The sequence below is a fragment of the Sphaerodactylus townsendi genome, linkage group LG09 (genome assembly GCF_021028975.2).
Source record: "Sphaerodactylus townsendi isolate TG3544 linkage group LG09, MPM_Stown_v2.3, whole genome shotgun sequence".
Classification (NCBI taxonomy): Eukaryota; Metazoa; Chordata; class Lepidosauria; order Squamata; family Sphaerodactylidae; genus Sphaerodactylus; species Sphaerodactylus townsendi.
The window spans coordinates 84573391-84596048 of NC_059433.1; the positions used below are offsets into that span (position 1 = coordinate 84573391).

Below are 22658 nucleotides of genomic sequence, written 5' to 3' on the forward strand. Positions count from 1 at the left end.
ATGTTTCAGACTTCAGTATGGTGCAGATAGAAAGTATAATGCAGGAATGCTTTTGTAAGACAATAGAGAAAGACCTCACAATGCATATCTGCAAAAACCAAGGATGCAAAAGAACGAGGAGGCGGTATCAGCAGTTGAGAGCTTTGTATACAGCTCTCTCTTTGTATACAGTTCTTATGTTCTTATGTTCTTATGTTCTCATTGGGTGAAACAATTTGTAGAATTTTTCACAGAAAGCAATGAGAAAATATCTTCTCCCAAAACACAGGATGAATCTGACGGACATTGCTACCACTTTGTGGAGTCCAGGTGGATCTGGAGGGCTGTGAACAATTGTGATTACTGGTGTAGAGAGATGTAGTTTTATTGTGCCTGGGGTTTTAGTCATAGCATTGAATTACTCTATCCTGAGATTTAGTTGATTATTAATCACTGTATTTGATTGCAGGAAAATTGGATAAAGCCTTGGCAGAGAAGTATTATTGAAATGTCTGTATGCAGTGGATGTGATAGTGTAAGTGCATTTGCTAACAAAGGGAAAGTGCACGATAATTACTAATCAGTGGTGAAGAAACAGAAGAATAGCTCAATCAGCTCCTGTTCTCTTTACCAGTCACAAGCAGGGAGTTGATTTTTTAAATTAGTTTGACTGTTCCTTTCGGCTTGAGCCTGTTCATCTGGTTGTTTTTCCCATAAGCAAATAGTACAGTACATTGCAATCAGCAATGGTTCACACTTGCAGCTTCTCATAACCCAGTGAGATTTCTAGTTTCGTTCCCCAAACCTGCTGTTGCTGTATGTCAGTCAGCCCCCAATCAAACAGTGATTATAAACACTGTGTTTTAATAAGCCATATTGACTGGGGCGTGTTGAAGTCCATAGTAATTGAGGCTATTGTGTTGTGTGTTCTTAAGTTGCATCAATTTATGGGAAGTATAGTTACACACACACACAAATAATTTAATTGCCTGACCCAACCATCCATGCTTCTGGCATGGAATCAATTTTTGCTATTCAGGTGCAAAAATCTCTCCCCTCCTAACAACAAAGGAACAGTCTTCCTACAGCAGCTGTTGCTCAGCTGCAAAGCTCTTTGGGAGCTGTATAATGTAGGTGACAGGTCTAAAATTCAGTAGCGAACACTACTATCAGATATGGTATATTCACCTATGGAACATATTTACCACAAAAATTTTTACATCCCCATAGAAGATTGAGTTGGTCCATAGGTGTTCTTTTTTCCTCAGAGCTAAAAAACAAACCTAAAGGATTTTGTATGCTCTAGAGTGTTCCACTGCAAATAGCAAAGATGCAAGATACCCTCTCTTCTGTGCAAAGAAAGAAGAAAGGATAACTGCCACCATTCATGGTCTCATGGATAATGTGCAAACTACCAAGGTGTTATGGAAGACTCTGAGAACACAAGGTTCTGTTGATTTGGACTGGCTGTTGGAAGCCAAAAATAAGGCTGAACGGCAGCTTATATGCTAGATCAGTGATGGCGAACCTATGGCACGGGTGCCAGAGGTGGTACTTGGAGCCCTCTCTGTGGGCATACGCACACAGAGTTGTCATGTGGGGGGCGGAAAATCACCCCCACACACATCTAGGCTGGCCTGGGCCACTGAGCATGACCTGCGCACACCCAACGGGGTGGGGGGCACGGAGGAGGCAGAGATGCTAGAGAGGCACAGAGCAGTGCACGCAGGACTTGCTGGAGGCTAGAGCAGACTGGCCCCTGCTCGAGCGGGTGGGGCGGAGGAAGAGGGAGCCAACCGGTTTTTTCTAAACTAAAACCTCAGCATTCAGGTTAAATTGCCGGGTTGGCACTCTGCGATAAATAAGTGGGGTTTGGGTTGCAATTTGGGCACTTGGTCTCAAAAAGGTTCGCCATCACTGTGCTAGATAGCAGGTCTGCCATCATGCTTGACATACTAGTCTGCGCCAAGAAGTAAGTATAAGAAATAAATAGTAAGATGGCTGGAAGGTATAGTTACTCTCTCCCTTGCTCCCGACTTCCTTTTATGTCTGTCGCTTAGTTTTAAGTGAGCACACCTTTTTGGCAAAATTTCATCTCCAAAGGTATAAAATATATTGCACTTTTCACCTTGATGAAATGAATTGAGCAAAGAGGATCATTGAAATTGTGATTGCAAAGAAAACCCAGTGCTTATTCAGAGGTGGTAAATCTTCGTAACTCAGCGCTAGGAAGCAGCAGCAAGTGGAGGCCTCTGCTTCTTTGCCCGTTGGCTTTCCAAGAGGTTGGTCATTGTGTGAAATAGGATGCTGGACTAGATAGACCACTGGTCAGATCCAGTAGACTATTTCATATGTTGTTACGCTGCAAGTTAACTACCCATGTCACATTTCCTAGGGTTCAGCCATTCCCTGGAATCGCATATCACCCCATTGCACATGGTGATAGTTCACTATTTCTCTTTGGTCTTCTGTGCACAGGCCAGCAGATCAGAATTTTTTTTTTATGTGTTCAGAGGGTGTGCCCCTTCCCTTGGAAAACGTGCAACACTGTTTTCCTGTCCAAACAGTCACATGGTCTGAAGGGGAGTGCCTCCTTCCCTCAGTTTGTTCTTCCCTGACAATCGTTGTACAGTTCTGCTTTGCGTTCTTTTTGTGAGGATTTGTCTTTCCTTTTCTGTGATTTGATACGCACGATAGCACGTTTCTATGATTTGATATCACATTATAGCAAAATCTCACTATACAAATTTAAGATACCATTTGTGCAGAATTCCTCTCTTAGTTTGGAAGATTACAAATGGGTGTTTTTAATTCATAAGTCTGAATATTTTGCTTTATAAGCCACTGAAGGAGTCATGCTCCTGTTTAATACTATGAAATCCACCAGTGGCATTAAACCAATTTTAGTACAAATACAACTGCCTTTTGTGGTAAGTAATTCTCAGCCTTAAGGGAGCAATCCTGAAACAGTCTGTTCAGAAGTAACACTCATTTTATTAATTGGGCTTACTTGCAGGAAACTATTCTCAAAATTGTGGCCTTACAGCCCCATCCAGAGAACCCCAGCAGGCAGAGACGACTCCACTTGTGCACCTTTCAAAGGATTTTCCCGTGGCACAGGAAACCAATTTTTTAAAAAAATCACGACTTTCCCATAGGGGAGGATAGAGATATGTCACACACAAAAACAGCTAAGATCAGCCCCACCACCCGGAACACCCCTGGCCATTCTGGTGCAGTGTTTTGTGCCTGTGGGTCTGGGTGATGGCGGCAGCAGCTTCTGGGTCAGGCACCCCGGAGTTGCGTGGTGCCCCCCTCCCACAAAAGTAAGTGATCCCCCCACTGGTGCATTTGCCCTTCCCCTCTGGATTAAGCTGCCCATCTTGCATATAAAAGTTAAGATCCCTGGGAAAGGGGGACATTAATTAAGCTTGTGTTTTCTGGTCGGTGTTCTATCATAGGATACTGTCATTCCAAACCACTACATCAGGACATGGTGCTTGTGAGAGCCATGTGCTAATTAATACCTGTCCTGACACCTGCAAAATGTTTTTTTAAGTGGGTGAGACCAGATAGGGTGGTTGCTCTGCAGGACTTCTGATATGTGCAGATTTCCAAAAACATTGCTTTATCAGCTACCATAGCACTGCATATTTAAATAAACATTTTAGAACAATATGTTTATTTAAACAAGGTCCTGCTAAACAGAATTTCCTGAAATATTGAAGAGTCACCATTAGAACTGGGCAGAACATGCCTGGCAATTTGTGGTTGGCACCACCTCCCTGCCCCGCACAATAAAAGGTGATTTATAAAAAGTTACCCTTTTCTGAGTTTGGTTTAGAGAACAAAATGCAGGTAAACCCCCACCCACCCCGCTATGCTAGGGACATCCATGGGAAAAGATATGCTAATCATATTTCTGTATTTCAGCTGAATTATATGGAGGATGGTGTTGCCATTTTTTTCCCCTGGTAGAGTTCTTTTCCTGACCTGGATAGTCCACGCCAGCCCAATCTTGTCAGATCTGAGACGCTAAGGAGGGTCAACTCTGGTAAGTATTTGGAAGGGAGACCTCCAAGGAACATTAAGGTCTTGACACGGAGGCAGGCAATGGCAAACCACCTCTGAACATCCCTTGCCTTGCAAACCTCACCAGGGGTCATCATCAGTCAGCTGTGTCTTGATGGCAAAAAAGAACTGTACCAATTGCATGACAAATCCAATAGGTGAAGCTGTTGTTAGGGTATAGTTCTGTGGAGGAGGGGTATCAAACATCTCCTTTGCTGCCTATCCTACACGTTTATTTATTTTTTAAAAACCTATTAGCCGCCTTTCTGCCTTGGCAGCGAACATTATAAATAAAAAATGCAGTAACTATTATAAACCATCACAATTTAAAAACTCCAATTAAGACTGCCAATAATAAAAGTTGAATCAAAATGCAATCCCAAATAAATCTGCTTTCAACTGCCTTTTGACGATCACCAGAGGACGTTGTTCCATATTTGAAAGCCCCAGGAGATTTGTCCCCAAACTAGGCACTTTTAGTACAGTTCATAGAATATCCAATTCCAAACTCTGGGCCAGTGAATTCAGATAGACTGATGCCAACCTTATAGCTCCCTTTCTGTGACAATAATGTCTCATTGGAATCGTATGATATGATTTCACACAACTGGCTATTTTTTTGAAGCTAAATGAGCAGTATTGTTGTTATGGTCTCATAGAAGGGAGAGAACATTCCACCCTACAGGGATGATGTTTACTACACTAAGAATATTATTCAACACAGTGTTTATGTAGCCTGCAGTTATACTGCTATCCTAAGTAATAGGGTTAGCAAATTCCCTACTGTCTTCTCCATTGCCTGCCCTCAATCTAGAGAACAACAGGAGAAAAAAAATGTAGAGGGAAACTGATGTCACTGATATTTTGACATCGCTTCCCAGTGAAGTGATCAGATCCTCATACACCCAACATTAAAGGAACTGACCCAAACTTACTGCTTTCCCATCTCAGTCTCTGTACCCAAACATATCACTGGGGCAGGCCTGGTTACCTTACAAGTCAAATTATGCCCTTCTAAGCCCACTGACTTCAACAGAATTGGGAGGGTGTAACTCTGCATGCCAAGTCTCTTTGTAATATATTTACTTAGCACATTTATTACTCAAAAGACTTAAACCGCACTCTGTAATTCTTAATAATCAGCCAATGTAGTACAGTGGTTAGGAGCAACGGACTCTGATCTGGAGAGCCAGGTTTGATTCCTCACTCCTCCACATGAGTGAACTCTAATTTGTGAACTCCTCCCTATGAGTGAACTTTAATTAGTGAACTCTAATTTGGCAAGCTAGATTTGTTTCCCCACTCTTATACAAACAAATACAAAACTTTTAATGGCATATAACCACTCATACATGAAGCCGGCTGAGTGATCTCGGGCTAGTCACAGTTCTTCAGAATTCTCTCAGCCCCACATACCTCGCAAGGTGTCTGTTGTGAGGAGAGGAAGGGAAGGAATTTTTAAGCCACTTACAGGGGAGAATGGCTGAATATAAATCCAAACTCCTCTTCTTCTAGAAAGACACCACCCATTATTTCAAAAAGGGAATGCTTTACATGAAGAGGATAGTAGTTTCTGTTACGAGTGTGTGGCTTAGGTAAGATTTCAACTATAAACAAAATTATACCCTTCTAAATCCACTGAAAGCAATTTCTTTAGGGTCAAACTAGACATTGCAAGGTACGTGGGTCCAACCTGCAGGTGCTGATGCCATTTTAGAAATGTCTTCAACTGTTTTAAAATGCTGTGAAGGTCTAGTTCACTTCAGTCCCCAGCATGGCAGGAATTGGCAATCTTGTCCCCACACCTACACCTCTTTTTGGCACCTGAAAAGGCACACAGGAGGGAAACAAGATCCTCCGGTCCAGCAACACACCTTTACACCTTCACAGCATTTTTAATTGCCTTTATTCATATTTAGTATAGCATCAGCATAACATCTTGTTTGGACTTTAGAAGAATGTAACAGTTTAAGATTGCACTGTAAAGTCTGTTTCAATCTGACAAATTTTCATGGTCAAGATAAAAGATGTTTGTTGTCTTGAAGACTTGCTCAGCCAATATTCTACTTAGTCGCTTCTCTTAACATATATCCACTATTTCTCCTAGATATCAGTTCCTTGGGCTTTTCTGTCACATTCAGTTGTTCAATTTGGCACAGACCTTCGTTGATGATTTTTTTAATCTTTAAATTTTAAAGAACTAAGGGCCTATAGCAGTGGTGGCGAACCTTTGGCACTCCAGATGTTATGGACCACAATTCCCACCAGCCCCTGCCAGCATGGCCAATTGGCAGGGGCTGATGGGAATTGTAGTCCAGAACATCTGGAGTGCCAAAGGTTCGCCACCACAGGCCTATGGAAACTCTTTGAAGTTACTTGTGGAAATTAAAAATTAACTTGCTAAAATTAGTTCAGCCCTAACGCTCTGTTTGTCTGTGCAAATAAATCCCTGCTGACAGGTCATTTTTACCTCAACCATTACTTTGCAATAAGCTGCATTTGGATTCCCAAATATTTATGGGAGCGCCCCTGCTACAAACCACTCCTATTTGACAGTCAACCCAACATGATATAATGAGTACATCGAGTTTATAAAGTTAGGCACATTTGGAATGTAATACTTTTCGCTTTAATGGGAAGCCATTGGTGTAACACCTGGGCCCTTGAACTCTGAGTCCATGTGTGGACAGTAAGGGTCTACAAACTTTGTGTTTTATTTGTTCTTTCCCTTCAGATACAGCACGTGCTTTGGGGAGGTTGTCCCAAAGGATGCTGCTAATTCCTGTGACAACAGCAACACAATTTATAATTCAGGGGAAGTAATTGGATAGCTGTAGAAGCTTCCTGTAAATCTTGTTTTTCAGCTATTCCTCTCCCACCACTATGGTATGTTAGAGCAATATTTTCACACTGGCAGGAAAGACATGGCCAGCGGGAGAGCTTGTGCAATGTGAAAGGGTGGGGAATGATATTTGCAGAAAGGCTTGGGTCCTCCCTCCCCCATAGTCCCAGGGATTCAACCAAACCTCACAAGCTCCAGAACTGCCAAAAAAAACACAACATGCACGTGATGGTATAGTTACAAAGGTTCCCTATAAAGTTTGGAGCCCGCAGGAGGAAACGTTAAAAAGTGTAGCTGCTGACTGCTCACTGAGTTACCTTTTGCAGAAGGAGTTTGCACACACTGTTAAACAGGGAAGGAGGAAAGTAGCCAGCCATGCAGAGGCTTTTGATCAAAGGCGGGAGAGTTGTGAATGACGACCGCTCGCAAGTGGCTGATGTGTACATAGAGGATGGGGTTGTGCGGGCCGTGGGGCTGGAGCTGAACCCGGGAGCGGCTGCTGGGCTCCAGGTGGTCGATGCCACCAACAAGCTTGTTCTGCCTGGGGGGATCGACCCCCACACGCACTTGCAGTTCCCTTTCATGGGAACTCACTCCAAAGACGACTTCTATCAAGGGACAAAGGTAAATCTGGTGGCTGCTTCCTTCTCCCGCTACCCCAATGGCAGAGGCGTAGCTAGGGAAAATGGAGCCCGGTGCAAAATCTGAGTTTTGCTGCCCCCCCCCCCCCAATGTTGGTTTGTGTTTTCAGGGGGTCCAAAGTTATGGACTCTCAAAGGTATAGCTTCCATCTCCTATTAGCTCCCATTGGAAACAATGGGGGATGGGGCACCCCTTTTGGGAGAATGTAACTTTGGACCCCCTGAACCAAACCACACCTAACTTGGGTGACATCATCAGGAGAGTCCCTCGAAAACTCCCTAAAATTTTGGTGCTGCTAGCCTAAACACTGCACCCCCTGCAGGCCAAAAACTGAAAATCACAAAAAAATACAAAAAATAAACCTGAAATTTTTGCTGCCCTCCCCAGCCGGGACCCCAGTGTGACACACATACCCCGGTCCCCTTGTAGCTACGCCTCTGCCCAATGATTAAACTATTTTCTCTTGGAACCTAATCCGCATCCTGTTGAACGTGGAAACGGATTGTGCTCACAGCGTTGTATCAGCACATTGCATTGATCCCCGGGTCCTGCCCCTTCTCACTCCTGTTCTTGCTTTGCTTGTTTTGTACATGTCACCGTTTGAGGAGGTGTTCAGCGTGGCAGGGGCTGGGAGATAGTAAAGTGCCAGGAGATTTTTCTTCAAAGTGGCAGATGGATGGATCTTCCTTTGCACGAGATTTGGGAGTGCTGAAGTCCTCCATTCTGCAACCCCTACCTGAACTTGCTGGGAGAAAAAACTAGTATGATATTGTGTTTGAGATCAACCTCCCATGATCCATCTGGGTCATGTTGGGGGACATATTTTGGTCCCCTCCCCAGTGCTCACCCCCCTGGTTGAACCCCTACCAAACTCCATCTTCTGCCCCCCCCCCCGCAAAAAAATCCCTTCTCCAAGGAGCACTGGGTGGCAAAACCCCACACCCAGCCCCCAGCCAAAATCCTTACCCCACCAAACTCCCCCCGCAGCTGTGCCTCCTCCCCAGATGCAAGGCTGCCTCTGGCTTTCCCCAAGGGAGGCCTGCCCTGACTCTGGACTGTTTTGGACTACGCTTTTGCCTGCCTCCTGCCTTGACTTCAGCCTGTCATGCTTATGCCTTGCTTGCTGTCTGTCTGGACTATGGTCTCTATGGCCACACCCTGGTCCAGCCAGGGAATCGCAGGCGGCAGTGTGTGGGAGGCTTTTTGGGGTAGCAGGGGAGGGCAGGATGACCTCCCCCCTCTCTCCCCCAGTCTCCCTCTCTCCTGAAGAAGGAGGCTGTCTCCACCTTGCTGGTAAGCCGGCAAAGAGGGAGAGAGGGAGGTCATGCTACACTGCAGGCCTGATCACTAACCCACCCACCCTGCATCCCTTGGAGAGAGCCAAAGGCAGCCTCGGTCCTAGGGACAGTGTCACAGTCGTGGGGGGGAGCAGCAGGGGGAGTTTGATGGGGGGCAGGGAGTTTGGCTGGGTGAGGCATGTGGGGCTTGCCCTGGCTACTGTTTTGTGGTGGTATGCCACTGGAAAGGGGGGAGAAGGGAAAGGGGAAAGGGGAGAGAAAAGGTGGAAGAGGGAGATCTGATTATCCCCCCCCCCCAAAATAGAGTTTTGATCATTACAGCTGCTAATTCCTGCAGCAACAAAAAAAAAAAGCACAAGACTATTTGGGGAGGGCAGCTTGGAGTAACTCGATAAGCAGAAGGAGAATGTTGCTGAGAAATGTGGAGTTTATCCCCCAGCACTCTCGGTTCCAATTGGACCATTAATTTCCAAATCACTGCTGTTGCAAGACATTCCTCCCGCTCTTCTGGGGATTTAGCCTGAATTTGCAACCTGCAATCAGTGCCAAAAAAGCAAAATTGGGGTAAAGTTAGACAAGACTCTCCATATAGTCTGTGGACAGATGCCTCTTCAGAGTCCTGTTTGAGGTAAACTTACAGCTAACAACCACAGTATTAAAAAAAAGTCATTAAAACATGTGCCAGGTTTAAAAGCCTGCAGCTGACTCTACTGGGAAACTCCTTTCCTAGAAAGAGTTTCTGCAAACTTTCAGGGAGGGAGGGGGGAAATCAGCCAACCACGCAGAGGCTTTTGATCAGAGTGAATGATGACCAGCAAGAATGGAGTCCTACGGGCAGTGGACCTCGAGCTTAAACTCAGTGCAATTGGTGGGATCCAGGTGACTGATGTTACTAACAAACTTGTTCTGCCAAGAGAAATCAATCCCCACAGCTCACCTTCATGGGAACTCAAGCTAAGGAATACTCCTATCAAGGAACTTAGGCAAATTGATAAATGGCTGTTTCTTCCTTCATGAATAGGTCTGCCATTTTAGTTTGGGGGGTAGTGCACAACCTGTTGAGTGTGTTGGCAGTTGTGCACATGCATTCAGACTTCATGTTCATTTTGGTACTTGGTTCAAGTATTTTGAAACCTGGCACTCAAACACACATTGCACATGAAAGAAGGAAAGTTTTGATCATTCAGATATTAAGACAAACAGGAGTTTATCAAGGACAGCATGAAGACATCATGTTGCTGTGGTTGTCTACAACTTCCTCCACATTTTTCATATTTTTATACAAGCCCAAGGTTTCCCTTAGGTTTGTTTGGAAAATCTGTTCTTTTCAGGGATGTGATTCATGGATATAAGTATCTTCAGAAGGGACCATGTTGAGAATTAGCTATATTGACAAGTAAAGGTCCTACAAGGATTTGTGGAGAGCAAGGGTGTATGTAAGGGGGGGATTTCCTGGGTTCAACCCCCCCCCCATTACATGTCCAAAGCTTTGCCCCCCTTTCCCCCTTCAGTGTTTATAAAAGCAGCTCTCTGAGGCCAGGGACGGCAGTCTCTTGGGGCCTTGCCGGAAGTGCCAGGTGGGGGTGGAGCCTCCATCTCCAGGTGGGGGCCGGCAGAGCCCTGTCTCCAGGCAAGGGCTGGTAGGGGTGGAGATGAGGGGGGCAGGCCTTGGGGAGGTGTGGTCACACCCCCTGAGCCCCCCTCCAACCCTCCCCATAAAAAAATTATACCTACGTTACTGGTGGAGAGCATCTCATTTGCCCCTTCACCACTATATTGAAAGCCATCATGGTTTCTCCCCTTTTCCTGCTTCATTCTATCCTTTCCATCCACCAGCCAGCCTTTATCTGTTTCTATTTCTTTTATCTTTCCCTTTCCCTGGATGACCTTCCATGGAAAAACTGTGGTCCACTTGTGTGGTGCTGGGCTGGGCCAAGTTGTACAGTGGTGAACCCACAAGGGCTTGTAGGGGGACACCTCATTTCCCCCTGTATTCTTTTCCACATAATCCTTCCTGTCTCTCTGTATGTAAATTTGCCCAGACAGTCCAGGCTATCTTCTTCAAAATGGAAAGTCTCTGCAGGATACGACAGCCTTCAGAGGAGACTGGCAGGTGGGAAAGAGGTTCTTGTTCTTGGCCTGTTTTTCCTTGCTGAAATGAGCTTTGCATAGTTTTATGATGATCCCCCCGCCCCGCCCCGCCTCCCCAACATTTTTATCCTTGGACAAAACACAACTTTCTCCTTTTTTTCCCCTCTTCGTGAAACTGAGGTGGCCCTTGATTGTGGCTTTTTTCTGTTCTTCATCGCTTGTCTTAGGGTAATTAGTTTCAGATTGGTTTCAACACATGAGACAGTGAAACTCTATTTTTCTCCAGGGCGCGTCAGAATCCTTTGAATAACTTTCAAGGGAGTTCAGAGAGGACCAGAACGTTCCAAAAATATTTTATAATTGGTTGGTACAGAAACCTCAATACACAGGGCAGTATTGCTGTGTTTGCCCTTCTCACAAAATTAGTTGAGATGAGTGAATCCAACCTTTCTGAGTGACATAGATCAGTGCATTTAACTTTGGATCTCAGTTCTGTAGACACACAAATGTTGAAATACTCCGGGCTGCTTATAATGGCATTGAGTGAGTGGAAGTCTACCTTATGCCCAATTTTATCTAAACATTATTGTATTGCCTGTTCTTGTGAACCTGGAAATTATTGTGCTGAATTGTTTGAAAAGTTATATAAACCAAACTTGCATCCAGATCCTGTGAGGTATGTTAGGATAAGAGAGAGGCTGACTCAAATTCCCCCAGTAATAGTCCAAGCCCTAGTTTGGAATATGAGAGGATCAGTTGCAGATATACGCTGATCATCTCAGTTTATGTGATGGAAAGGGCCATCAGGTCATAGCTGACTTATGATGACCCCATATGGTTTCCAAGGCAAGAGACATTAGGAAGTGGTTTGCCATTATCTGCCTCCATGTGGGCTGAGAGAGACTTGAGAGAACTGTGACTGGACCAAGGTCACACAGTAGGCTTCATGTGGAGGAGTGGGAATTATCTTTTGTTGTGCTGCCAACATTTCATCCCCCATCTGAAAAGTGATTGGATTCTGAAGCAGCACCTCCAGGGTCTTAGATGTATAGCTGTTTTTCCCTCAAAGGGTAAGACAGCCTCTTATCCATCACAGATCCATATTTTATTACACATCTGTATCCTTACATCTTGACAAGTTGATGTAGATGGTTAGCAGTGTAACTCTAAGTAGTTACACTCTTCTGAGTCCATTAGAAAGATGTAACTCAGTTTAGTACTACACTCTTTGTTCACCCCATGACAAGAGAACCAGTGTGGTATAGTTGCCTATGTATACGGAAGCCAGCTTTTGCAAGAATTTGCAGGAGAGCAAATAAAGTTTAACAATTTTGTTTAGGGATAATAGGGGTACACAAGCACTCAATAATGAAAACAGCAGAACACATTCACAGTCCTAGGATATAAGCAGTGTTGAGTGGAATAGGTTGGGAATAGATGAACGGAAATTGGGGGGAATATGGGTTATAATCACCTGATCTTGGAGCGGAATGGTCTGATGAACAGAGTTGAATGACCCATGCTTAGATCTGGTAATCCAGAGATGGAATAGGAAAGCCACAATTTCCAAGCCAGAGTCATTGTGATAGCTTAATCCCTCTAAGAAGGGTGTGGTGGCTATTTGCAAGGCAGATGTGGGTGGCGAGCCCAGACAGGATTTTACTGGGTCCTTGTAACATTTAATTCTTCCTGGAATTGTGAACCTGATTGTAAAAGATAATCCCATTTAAAATAAACAACCCTTGATGTCTAAAGGAAAAACAAAATCAACCAAAGTAGTAAAAATTTACCCAGGCTCTACTCTGTTCCAAGGTCAGCTAGTCTTTAGCAGAAGTTATGCAAAGTAGAAGGCTACTGTCTATTGATATCTAAATATGGAAATAATACATAGTCTCTTATTGCCCCTCCTTCCCTTTATTCCTTTGATTGTATTGTTTTGTGCTTCATTTATTAAAATACCCTGCCTCTACTTCTTTCAAGACAGTGAGCAATTAACAAATTTAAAATACCATTAATAGATACAACCATTAACATTCATATGATATAAATAATGGCACCATCTAGCGGAACACCCAAGTGCAACAATTTATGGCCCCAAACAATATGGTGTTACATAGTCTTTGGAAGAATGGTAGAGTGGAAGCTTTTAAGGTCTCCTCTGTTTTGATATTCCAGAGTACTGAAGCAACACTGTACCCTCCTCCACATATACACATATTGTTCCAGTCATGGTCACTTGATCTGTTCCAGGAGTAGAAGTCTGAGAGATTCAGTATGCTACAAGAGAAGAAAAGCAGGAACGTCCAGCTTCTCACTGTCGTCTGGCATTTCTCTGCTCACTATGATCAGACATTTCTGAAAGAAAAAGTTAGGTTTCTATGCAAGATGTTAGATGTTCTCCATGTAGGGGTATCAGGCAGATGGAGATTAACAGCCTCAATGAATGGATAAGACAGTAATAGGGGGAAATGGTCCACATAAACTGAATAGCATCAGGTTCAAAATTAAATAGTAAAGTAATGCTAACGGGGGCAAGAAAAATAATGACTTTAGATATATATTGATGAAATTTGGGATGACTGACTGATCTTGGGGTGGTAGAGGTTAATTCAATGAAAATGTCAATTGAATGTGTGCCAGCAGCTGTAGAAAATCTGTACCAGGAATTATGAAAAGAGGTTGCATATAGATCCGTAGTGTAGCTGTATTTGGAATACTATACAAGGAAGCACAGTATGGAGCTAGAAGGGGTGCCAAAACGTCAGCCTAAATGGCCAATGAGTTGCACCTTCCCTGTCAGGCAATCCTAAAGCCGTTTGATCTGCTTATCTCAGTTCTTGCAAAACAGTTATTTTAATTTTCATTCACTTATGAAACCTCGAAGAATTTTTTATAGCTGCAGGAGAGAGAGATCAGCTTTAAAACAGATCATTTATTACTTAACGTGCAGGATAAACAGACCTGCAGTTCTGGGCCTTTTGCCATTGTGTTTATGTAATACTTAATGTCATCTGGGTCCATTATTACTCTAGGCAATTATTAGAACTGCAGAATTAAAGCTCATATCACATTTAATTGAGTTCAACCTCATATCATATTTAATTGCAAAAGTGAATTTAAATGTTTGCTTTTAGTGTAATAATTAAAAGTGTGACATACCTCTGTTTGAAGGTGTTACAAAATGCCTTGTGAAACATTAGGGCAGGTATCTTTTGAAAATGCTTACAACCCATTTTTGTATTTATGTACGTGACATCAAAGAATTGCATTTTGGTAAATAAAAAATCTAACTGCAAAATGGAAGCAAATCAAAACGTAAAGGTATGTTGGGCTTCCAGTGGGGAAATTATGGAGTTCTGATGCCTCTGCAAACTGTGGAAGAACATCATAGCAGGAATTCCCCAGGTGGAAGGTATAATTCCAGATGAGTGAATCACCCTGGACTAAAGAGAGATTGAGAGATACCCCACATTGCTTCAAGAAGCTCAATTTTGAGTAAACCTTAAAAGTGGATGCTTTGGTGGCCCATCATGGAGTGAAGAGCTAGGAAGCAGGTATTAGATCAATTGCTTATGGTTGTGATGAAGACAACCTTGGACATTAAGTGCAACCAACTTCCATTTCTTAACTGCTGAAGGATAGTTAATCTTACAGATAATGAGTGAGAAAAACAACAACCTGGTAGTGAAATACTCCTTTTCTCTGGAAAACTGCAAAGATAGAATGGAATTTTTAAAAAACTTAATAAGAAAATTTGGCACAAAGCAAATTAAAGGGAAAACACATCAAGGCACCTTTCTTTCTTTTCATGCTTTCATGTGAAAAAAAGAAAGAAAAGGGAAGTCAGTTACTTTACTTTTTGTTTTCAAATAAAGTGTTTTTTGAAGAAGTCGGCTTCGCTCCAGGAATGCCCCAGACTGTCCCTGCCTTCTCCCCCCTCCCAGTATGAGATTTTCTACCTGACAGATGCTGTTGCAGCCTGGACTTCTGGGTTCAGGTGCTACAAAGTTGCACAGTGCCTCATTGCCCACATATTCACCTATATTCTAGAGAGGTGGGCACCTATGTTGGAACAACCCTGCACCAATTCCAAAATAGATTCGGATTGGCTCTAAATCCTGCTATGACATTTTAATACAAGATTGAAAACAGACACTATGACTCCAGAAAAAAATCCCTACAGCAGAAAAAAAAACAGAAACTGAAAAATTAAATCAGAAAAAGATTATTGGAATTGGGAGAAGTTAGAAGGTTTATCTTTTTACTTTCAAACACCACAGATTCAAACTGAATATGGTCCAAAAGATACAAGAATTCCTTGAAAAATATAAAAGAGAGTTGTATGAAACAGAGATCTGGGAAGATTTAAGACAAGATCAACAAGAATTAAAGCAGATACAAGAAAAGAGGAAGATGTGCCACTTTTGTCCAGCTAGTGCTGGGGCATGATGACCAAGTTCTAGCACCACTGTGTCTCCCACACTTCTTCAGTTATCATAAATTGAGAAAAGAGAAAAAAGAAAATTACATTGAAATTTCATGGAGACAGTGTTTTAATAAGATGATCCAAAAATATATTATAATTATTATACAAAATAATATAAAGGCTGAAATGTTCAATTGATAAAAATAAATGAATGTCTTAGATTACAGAAGAAGACAAACTTATTATGAATGGTACTGTAGCTGTAAAAGAAGTAGTGGAGGTTAAAAAATTAAACCTGGAAAGGTTCCTGGTCCACATGGTCTATCGGAATTATATCATAAGTGTTTTGAAGATGAAATTTTACCACTGCTACAAAATTCAATGAACATCTTGCAAGAAGAAAAAAATGCTGGAGTCTTGGAAAGAATCTAATATTACATTAGTACCTAAAGAAAGATAAGACCTAACTTTGACAAGAAACTATAGACCAATATTGTTATTGAATAATGCTTATAATTTGTTTACAATAATTTTAGCTGATAGATTGAAAATAGTTTTGCAACAGTTTATTAATGAAGATCAATAATTCATAAAGATGTTTACCTAAAAGACAGCAGTCTGTTAGATTAAAAAATCATGAATTATTGATCTTCATGAATGAACTAAAAAGAATGTTAGACCTGTACTGGATATCTTGGAATATTTGTAGAAACAGAATGAAAAATAAGCCAATTTGATTTTTCCAGACGCAGAGAAAGCATTTGACAATTTGAACTGGTCTTTTTTGTTTAAGCATTTAAAAATACGGATTTTTGAGAGAACTTTATAAAATGGGTGAAATTGATTTATACTTCACAGTATAACTGTTAATTGTGATATAACTAAACCATCTGGGATAAGAAAGGAACAAGACAAGGTTGCCCACTATCTGCTCTCTTGTTTATTCTAGTCCTTGAAGTATTGGATAGATATGACTTGATGAGATGACTGGAGGTATAAAATTAAGAAAAAAACCTATAAATTACAAGCCTTTATAGATGGTGTTAGTTCTGAACAATTTACAAGGAACTGAATGTCAAAAGTTTAAAATGAAATAATTTGGTGCATTTGCAAGTTTTAAAAATAATAAAAAGAAAACAAAGGTTTTAGCAAAAAATAAAATGAAATTATAAGATCAAATAGAATTGATGAGGAAAACAGTCTTTAAAGTTGAAAAAAGTGAAATTTCTATGATTAAGATAAATGTTTCAAACAATACCAGTGTTAACAATTGATAATCCATTTAAACAATGGGAAAATATATATCAAATTTGTTTGGCAAGGTAGAAAACCTTGGATTAAATATAAAAGATGCAAAGGAAAGAAGAAGACTATGTTTCCATGATGATGATGATGATGATGATGATGATGATGATGATGATGATGATGATGATGATGATGTCATTGGGTTTCCTATGCACAATTGTTAGAAAGATGTATGAATGGCAATCATATTATTGCCAAATTGTATACATGTTGAAATTTGAAATGGAGGAAAAAGTGAAAGACTGTATGATAAAACGGGTTAGTAATTTTGAATATAATATAAAATCAATTATTGGAAGAATGTGTGTTTAAAGGTTCTTAAATTTACCTCTTATTCCAGTCTTAAAGAGAATTTCTATAAAATGATGTTATCATTGATATTTGCCACCAGATGAATGAGAAAAATATATTAAAATCTTCTAAATGTGTGTTGGAAATGTGAACATCATGAAGGGGTCACTTTATCATAAATGGTGGACTTACAATAAAGCTAAAAAAATTGGATACAAATACAATAATCCAGAAGGCTTTACAGACAGGCAACCCTGGGAGGCTTCACCAACTTCAAAAAGCGCTCCATTGGGTTTAGTGGACTTACGCCACTCAACAGAACCAAGCTACCATGTATCTGGGGGCAATGCAAGGATTGAAGTTGACTAACATCAGCTCCACCCCTGGAATGCTTCCGCTATGCCAGGGAGGACATTTCCACTGCCATTAGGCCACACCCCCTCCACGAGTCGCTTCATCTCCCCTCTCTGGATTGGGCTGTAATATACAAATGAAACCAGACACTATTTTTCTGGGTCTAATGGACAGTTTGAAAAAAGATATGGAATTTTCTTTTTATACAAGACATCGATAGTGAGAATATTATTTGTGCAAAAATGGAAAACTTTATACCTGCATTGGAAGAATAGTTTGTGAAGATATTGGAATTAGCCAAAGTGGCTAAGCTTTGATTGGGGGAAAGAACTTACCCACGTTTATCAAAAACTAGAAACCCAGTTTAGACTTTTTGCTTAAAATAGACTTTTTAAACTAGACTTTTAGCTTAAAACAGAAAAAAATGATGATTTGTGATCTTGAGGCTAGAAAAATATGAAAGCGGATATAATAAAGTGTGAATCTTATTTAATTAGTAATAATAATTAAGAATTAACGGGATTATAATTTTTTTATTGAAGCTAGGGAGCAAGTGATAATGCTTTGACTGTATTTATATTTAAATGCATTACACCAAAAGATTGCATTTTGGTAAATAAAATTTAACTGCAAAGTAGAAGCAAATCAGAATGAAAAGGTGTGTCAAGGCTGATAAACACAGCTCAGAAGCTTGTGCTGACTAAACATCCTGAATTCCTTGGACTATGCTCATTTCACACTACCTTGAAATCTACAGAGTACTGTAGAAAAGCTGTAACTGCAAAAAAGTTTGATTTTTCCCAGGTTAGCAGGAAAAGCAATAGAGATAAATAACCCTAATTCAAATCCTTCTGTCCCAAAATTAATGAGAGAGGCTTTATGGCTTGAACTGCAGAGAAAGTTGATAGACAACCCAGAGAGGCTCACCTGTACAGTTTTGTGCTTTATTAGTCAAAGTAATCACCTTGAGTGGGCCAAGGAGCAAACTGGTGATGGTTTTAATGTAGGCAAGATATGACTACCACCTTATAACTTTCACTAATTTGGCAGCAGCATTCTGCACCAGCTTTATTTTTCAAACTGTTCATATAGTGTGCATTACAGTAGTCATGATTGTGAAGGTATGAAACAGAGTGTCTTCCAGTTGCACTTTTAAACTAGGAACCTGAAATTTTAGGGAAAGTGCTCCCTCACCTAAAACTGGTTTGGTTAAAAATATTGGTTCCATCACTCTGTGGTAGTCTGATTTTGGGCTAATGTGCAGTGAAGCTAGGCTAGCTGAATCTGGAATGTGGGAGACCAAAGCTGCATTAAAAATAATATCTTGAAAACAACAAAAAGGTGATTTATTCAGTGTGAATCTTGGCAGAATGCATCTGATGTGTGAAACTGCAGGTTAAAAATTGGCTAACAGAAACAGAGATGCGGCTAAGACACAAATCTGGTTTTGGACGGCAGGAGAAACAGTTTAAATGATGTTAGACCTATCTCTGTTTTTTATGAAATGGACAATTTTCAGTCTTCTTTGTGTCCTTTTTTTCTTTCCAAGCTGTTCTCTAATTTTGAACTGAGGAATCTGGGACTTCTGAGTACTAATGCTCTGGTTTTTTCCCCTGGGGGATACAGCCCATTAAGAAGCCAACAGTGCATTTCATTAGTGTGTGTTACACGACAGTCATTAACCCCATGCTTCATCTGCCATTGCTTCTCATTCATTTTGTCCCTTTTGCTTCTCAGTTCTTCACACATATTGCTTCATATTCCTGGTCCCATTGCATAGTTTTGACTCCTTTCAGCAATCTGGGGATCACCTGCAGGTTAAACTGCCTCAACTCTGTTGCCCTCTCTGTGGAGAAACATATATTAAGGAGCTTCAAATGGATTCCTTAGTATCCCACAGGGCCTTCATTTCTAAAGCAAAGCTCTTTTGTACTGCAGGTGCCATATTTCAAAGTAATCACTTCCACCTCCATTATTGTTCTGCTGATACACGGATTTGTTTTTCCAGCTCAGCAGGCATTGGGGGAAACAGTTCCTGCTATAATTGTATGCCTGAGGTGCTTCTGGCTCATTTCTTCCCATTCTTGCAGACCATCTGGTTGGGAAGACTCAGAAATGGGGAAATACTGCAGACTCTCCCACACCAAATCTTGGTGGCAGTATCGAGCTTCTGCTACCATCCACCAAAAATTCAGCACAGTGCTTGATGAGCAGTGCATTTCAGCTAAGCTGTTAATGATGATCCTAATTTCTGTTTCTAAGTCCATGTCTGTTGTGTAAAATCTATTTGTTTACAGATGCATTGACTGGGCATGAAGAGTATGGATCAAAGGATTTCTGGGGAGATTTCTGGGGTCACAAGATACAAGGGCTGAGCTAAGTACCCCTCACTACCTAGGGGTGGAAAGGAGCAGGGCCATGGATGCTCATTCACTGCCAGTGGCATGGTCCCTCCCTACCCCCCACTTAAGGCAACCAAGTCCTGTCACAAGTTCCTGGCCATCTACCAGTTGGAGCACGGATACCCTTATGCCAGCATATCTCCAAGATACACTGATAAGGGTCTGTTGGCTGCCTGAGCCCATTCACACAGAATCCCCTTAGGACCGTACTATTAATTCTGGTTTATGTATTTAAGTACATTTTTATCCTGCCCTTCCTTCAAAAAGTTCAGAGTAGCATTGTCTAAGGTCACCTAGCATGCTTCCACTGTAGAGTAGTGATTTGAACATAGATCTCCCAGATCCCTAGTCTGACACTATATCCATTATACTACGCTGGCTCTCTTTCCCCAGTAACTAGTAGGCCCAATTATAAATAGCTTGAACTGAAATGAGAGAACTTTCCCCATATTGTTCATAGTGTCCTGTTTCTCATTGTGGCAGAACATGATGAGAACTAAAATCTGAGGTAAGTATCAGAACAGCAAAAGTCAGAACTGTACATATTTTTAAGACTCTTTATTAGGATTTAATCTGCAACAGAATCTCCTTACAGTAGTTTCTTCAGCCATAGCCAATGCTTACTTGTTGTTTGTTTGTTTGCTTGCTTGCTTTTAGGCTGCTCTAGCAGGAGGAACCACAATGATCATTGACTTTGCAATTCCTCACAAAGGTTGTTCTCTCATTGAAGCCTATGAGCAATGGAGAGGCTGGGCTGATCCAAAAGTTTGCTGTGATTACGCATTACACGTGGCAGTCACTTGGTGGAGTGACAAGGTAATGATACCAAAGAAATGTATTACTTCAGAAGTGGGCAGCCTGCAGCACACAAGCCAGAATTGTCATAGCAAGCCAGGACCTGTGATGTTCTAGGGGGACTTGACTGTGGGTGGCATCAACACCTGCTTGTAACTCTTCTGCAACCTGCCTACCCTGTTTCCCTGAAAATAAGACCTACCCCAAAAATAAGCCCTAGCGTGATTTTTCAGGATTTTGGGAGGATGCTTGAAATATAAGCCCTACTCCAAAAGTAAGCCCTAGTTACAGATTCCTTGGTGCAGCTGATCTGGTCACGTGGGAAGGGGGGGTGCAAAATCATGGGGAAAAATAAGACATCCCCTGAAAATAAGCCCTAACGCATCTTTTGGAGCAAAAATTAATATAAGACCCTGTCTTATTTTCGGGGAAACATGGTATATACAAAACTCTCCAGGGCAGTAAAAAAGAATTGCACCACACAGACTGTAGAACATTACCCTAAAATATTTGACTCCTGACTTCGGGTGGCCAGATGTCCTCTTTGTGAGATTTTCTTTCTTCCTTCCTTCCTTCCTAATTACAACAAGAAATTTGTGTGATGTTCTTTGAACACTAAAAGCAGTAGTAGTGGTAATGCGGAATAACTAAGTGAGGCATAACTAAGATCTGGGAGACCCGGATTTGAACCCTCATTTTTTTATGGAAGCTTTCGGGGTAACCTTGGGCCAGTCACACTTTCTCTGCCTTACTTAGGTGACATTGTTACTGGGAGGATAAAATGCTGGTGAGAGTGATGGACCTCATTTTGGTTCCCCAGTGGGGAGGAATGTGAGGTATAAATGAAGTAAATAAAACTTCAGAAATTACCCCCTTTCAGATTAAATTGTTTCCTGAGAAACCCCAGGATGTTGCAAAGGATTCTGGGTCATATTCTACAACACATATTTAGTTTCTATTCTTGCGGAGGTTTTGACCCCACTTACTTGGAATCACCAGCACCTCATATACTGTAGAACACACCCAGTTCTAACCTGGAGGTACATCTTGTTGAGCAGTTTTGCTCAATATTTTAATTAAGATTATAGGAACATACTGTTTAACTATTCTATGTTGTTTTGTGCATTAGTGCTGAGTATACATTTAATTCAATTTCTGGAAGTGTAAGGTAAATTATGACAGTGTTGCTGATATAGTTGTTGTTGCTTTTCAGGTCAAAGAAGAAATGAAAATTCTTGCCCAGGAGAAAGGCGTCAATTCCTTTAAGACTTTTATGGCGTATAAAGGCCTCTATATGATTGGAGATGCAGAGTTACATGCAGCCTTTTCTCAGTGCAAGCAAATTGGGGCAATTGCTCAAGTGCATGCAGAGAATGGGGATTTGATTGTAGAGGTAATTTTCTGAATTCATGTTTATATATGAACCGCCCTGCCCAAAATAATTGTGATATCAATTGTTACTTTAAATAAAACTGATATAATTTCAGGAATTTATTTCAGACACAGTGTCTAGATTGGGGCGTATTAGCAAGCATTTAAAAAAATGAAAGGAAATTAAAGCAATTTTTTGAAATGTACAGTCTTAGTGGTGACTTTCATCCTGGAAACAACCAGCACATAACTCTGGTTTCTGAGATGAGTCTCACACATTCAAACCATCAGGAAACATACAAATGCAATGGCAAATGAACTCTACTCAGGTAGAGTTTGAGGTGAGGCAAATATGCCTCACCCCTTCTTACCAGAAAGGAGGACAAACAGATACCCAACTACATATATCGCTCCATACTGTGTCCCAGAGAGAAACACATCTTACCATGACATGTGAAGATGTCAGCCACAGATGTGAGTGAAATATTAGGAGCTAAAACTACCAGACCAGGGCTGCAGATCTTTGAAAATCTACATCAGCCAGTTACTGTGACATGATTCCCAATTACTACATTAGCTTGAACATATATGATAAGTCATAGGTGTTGCTGTTTGTAATACCCTGTTTCCCCGAATATAAGACATCCTCTGAAAATAAGACGTAGTACAGGTTTTGCTGAAGTGCAAAATATGAGGCATCCCCCAAAAGTAAGAGGTAGCAAAGTTTTTGTTTGGAAGCATGCCCGATGAACAGAACACAGAAAAATAAGACATCCCCTGAAAATAAGACA

At 41.3% G+C, this 22658-nt stretch overlaps 1 protein-coding gene across 1 annotated transcript in view; it reads left to right on the top strand.

Annotated features, from left to right (window-relative positions):
• Positions 1–7191: 7191 nt before the first annotated feature.
• Positions 7192–22658, top strand: part of DPYS (dihydropyrimidinase) — a 43772-nt gene continuing 28305 nt past the window's right edge. The window contains exons 1-3 of the mRNA XM_048508385.1: positions 7192–7516; positions 20359–20517; positions 21710–21889. Of these exons, the coding sequence (XP_048364342.1) occupies positions 7268–7516; positions 20359–20517; positions 21710–21889 (588 nt within the window). The 5' untranslated portion in view covers positions 7192–7267. The remainder of the gene's footprint in view (positions 7517–20358; positions 20518–21709; positions 21890–22658) is intronic.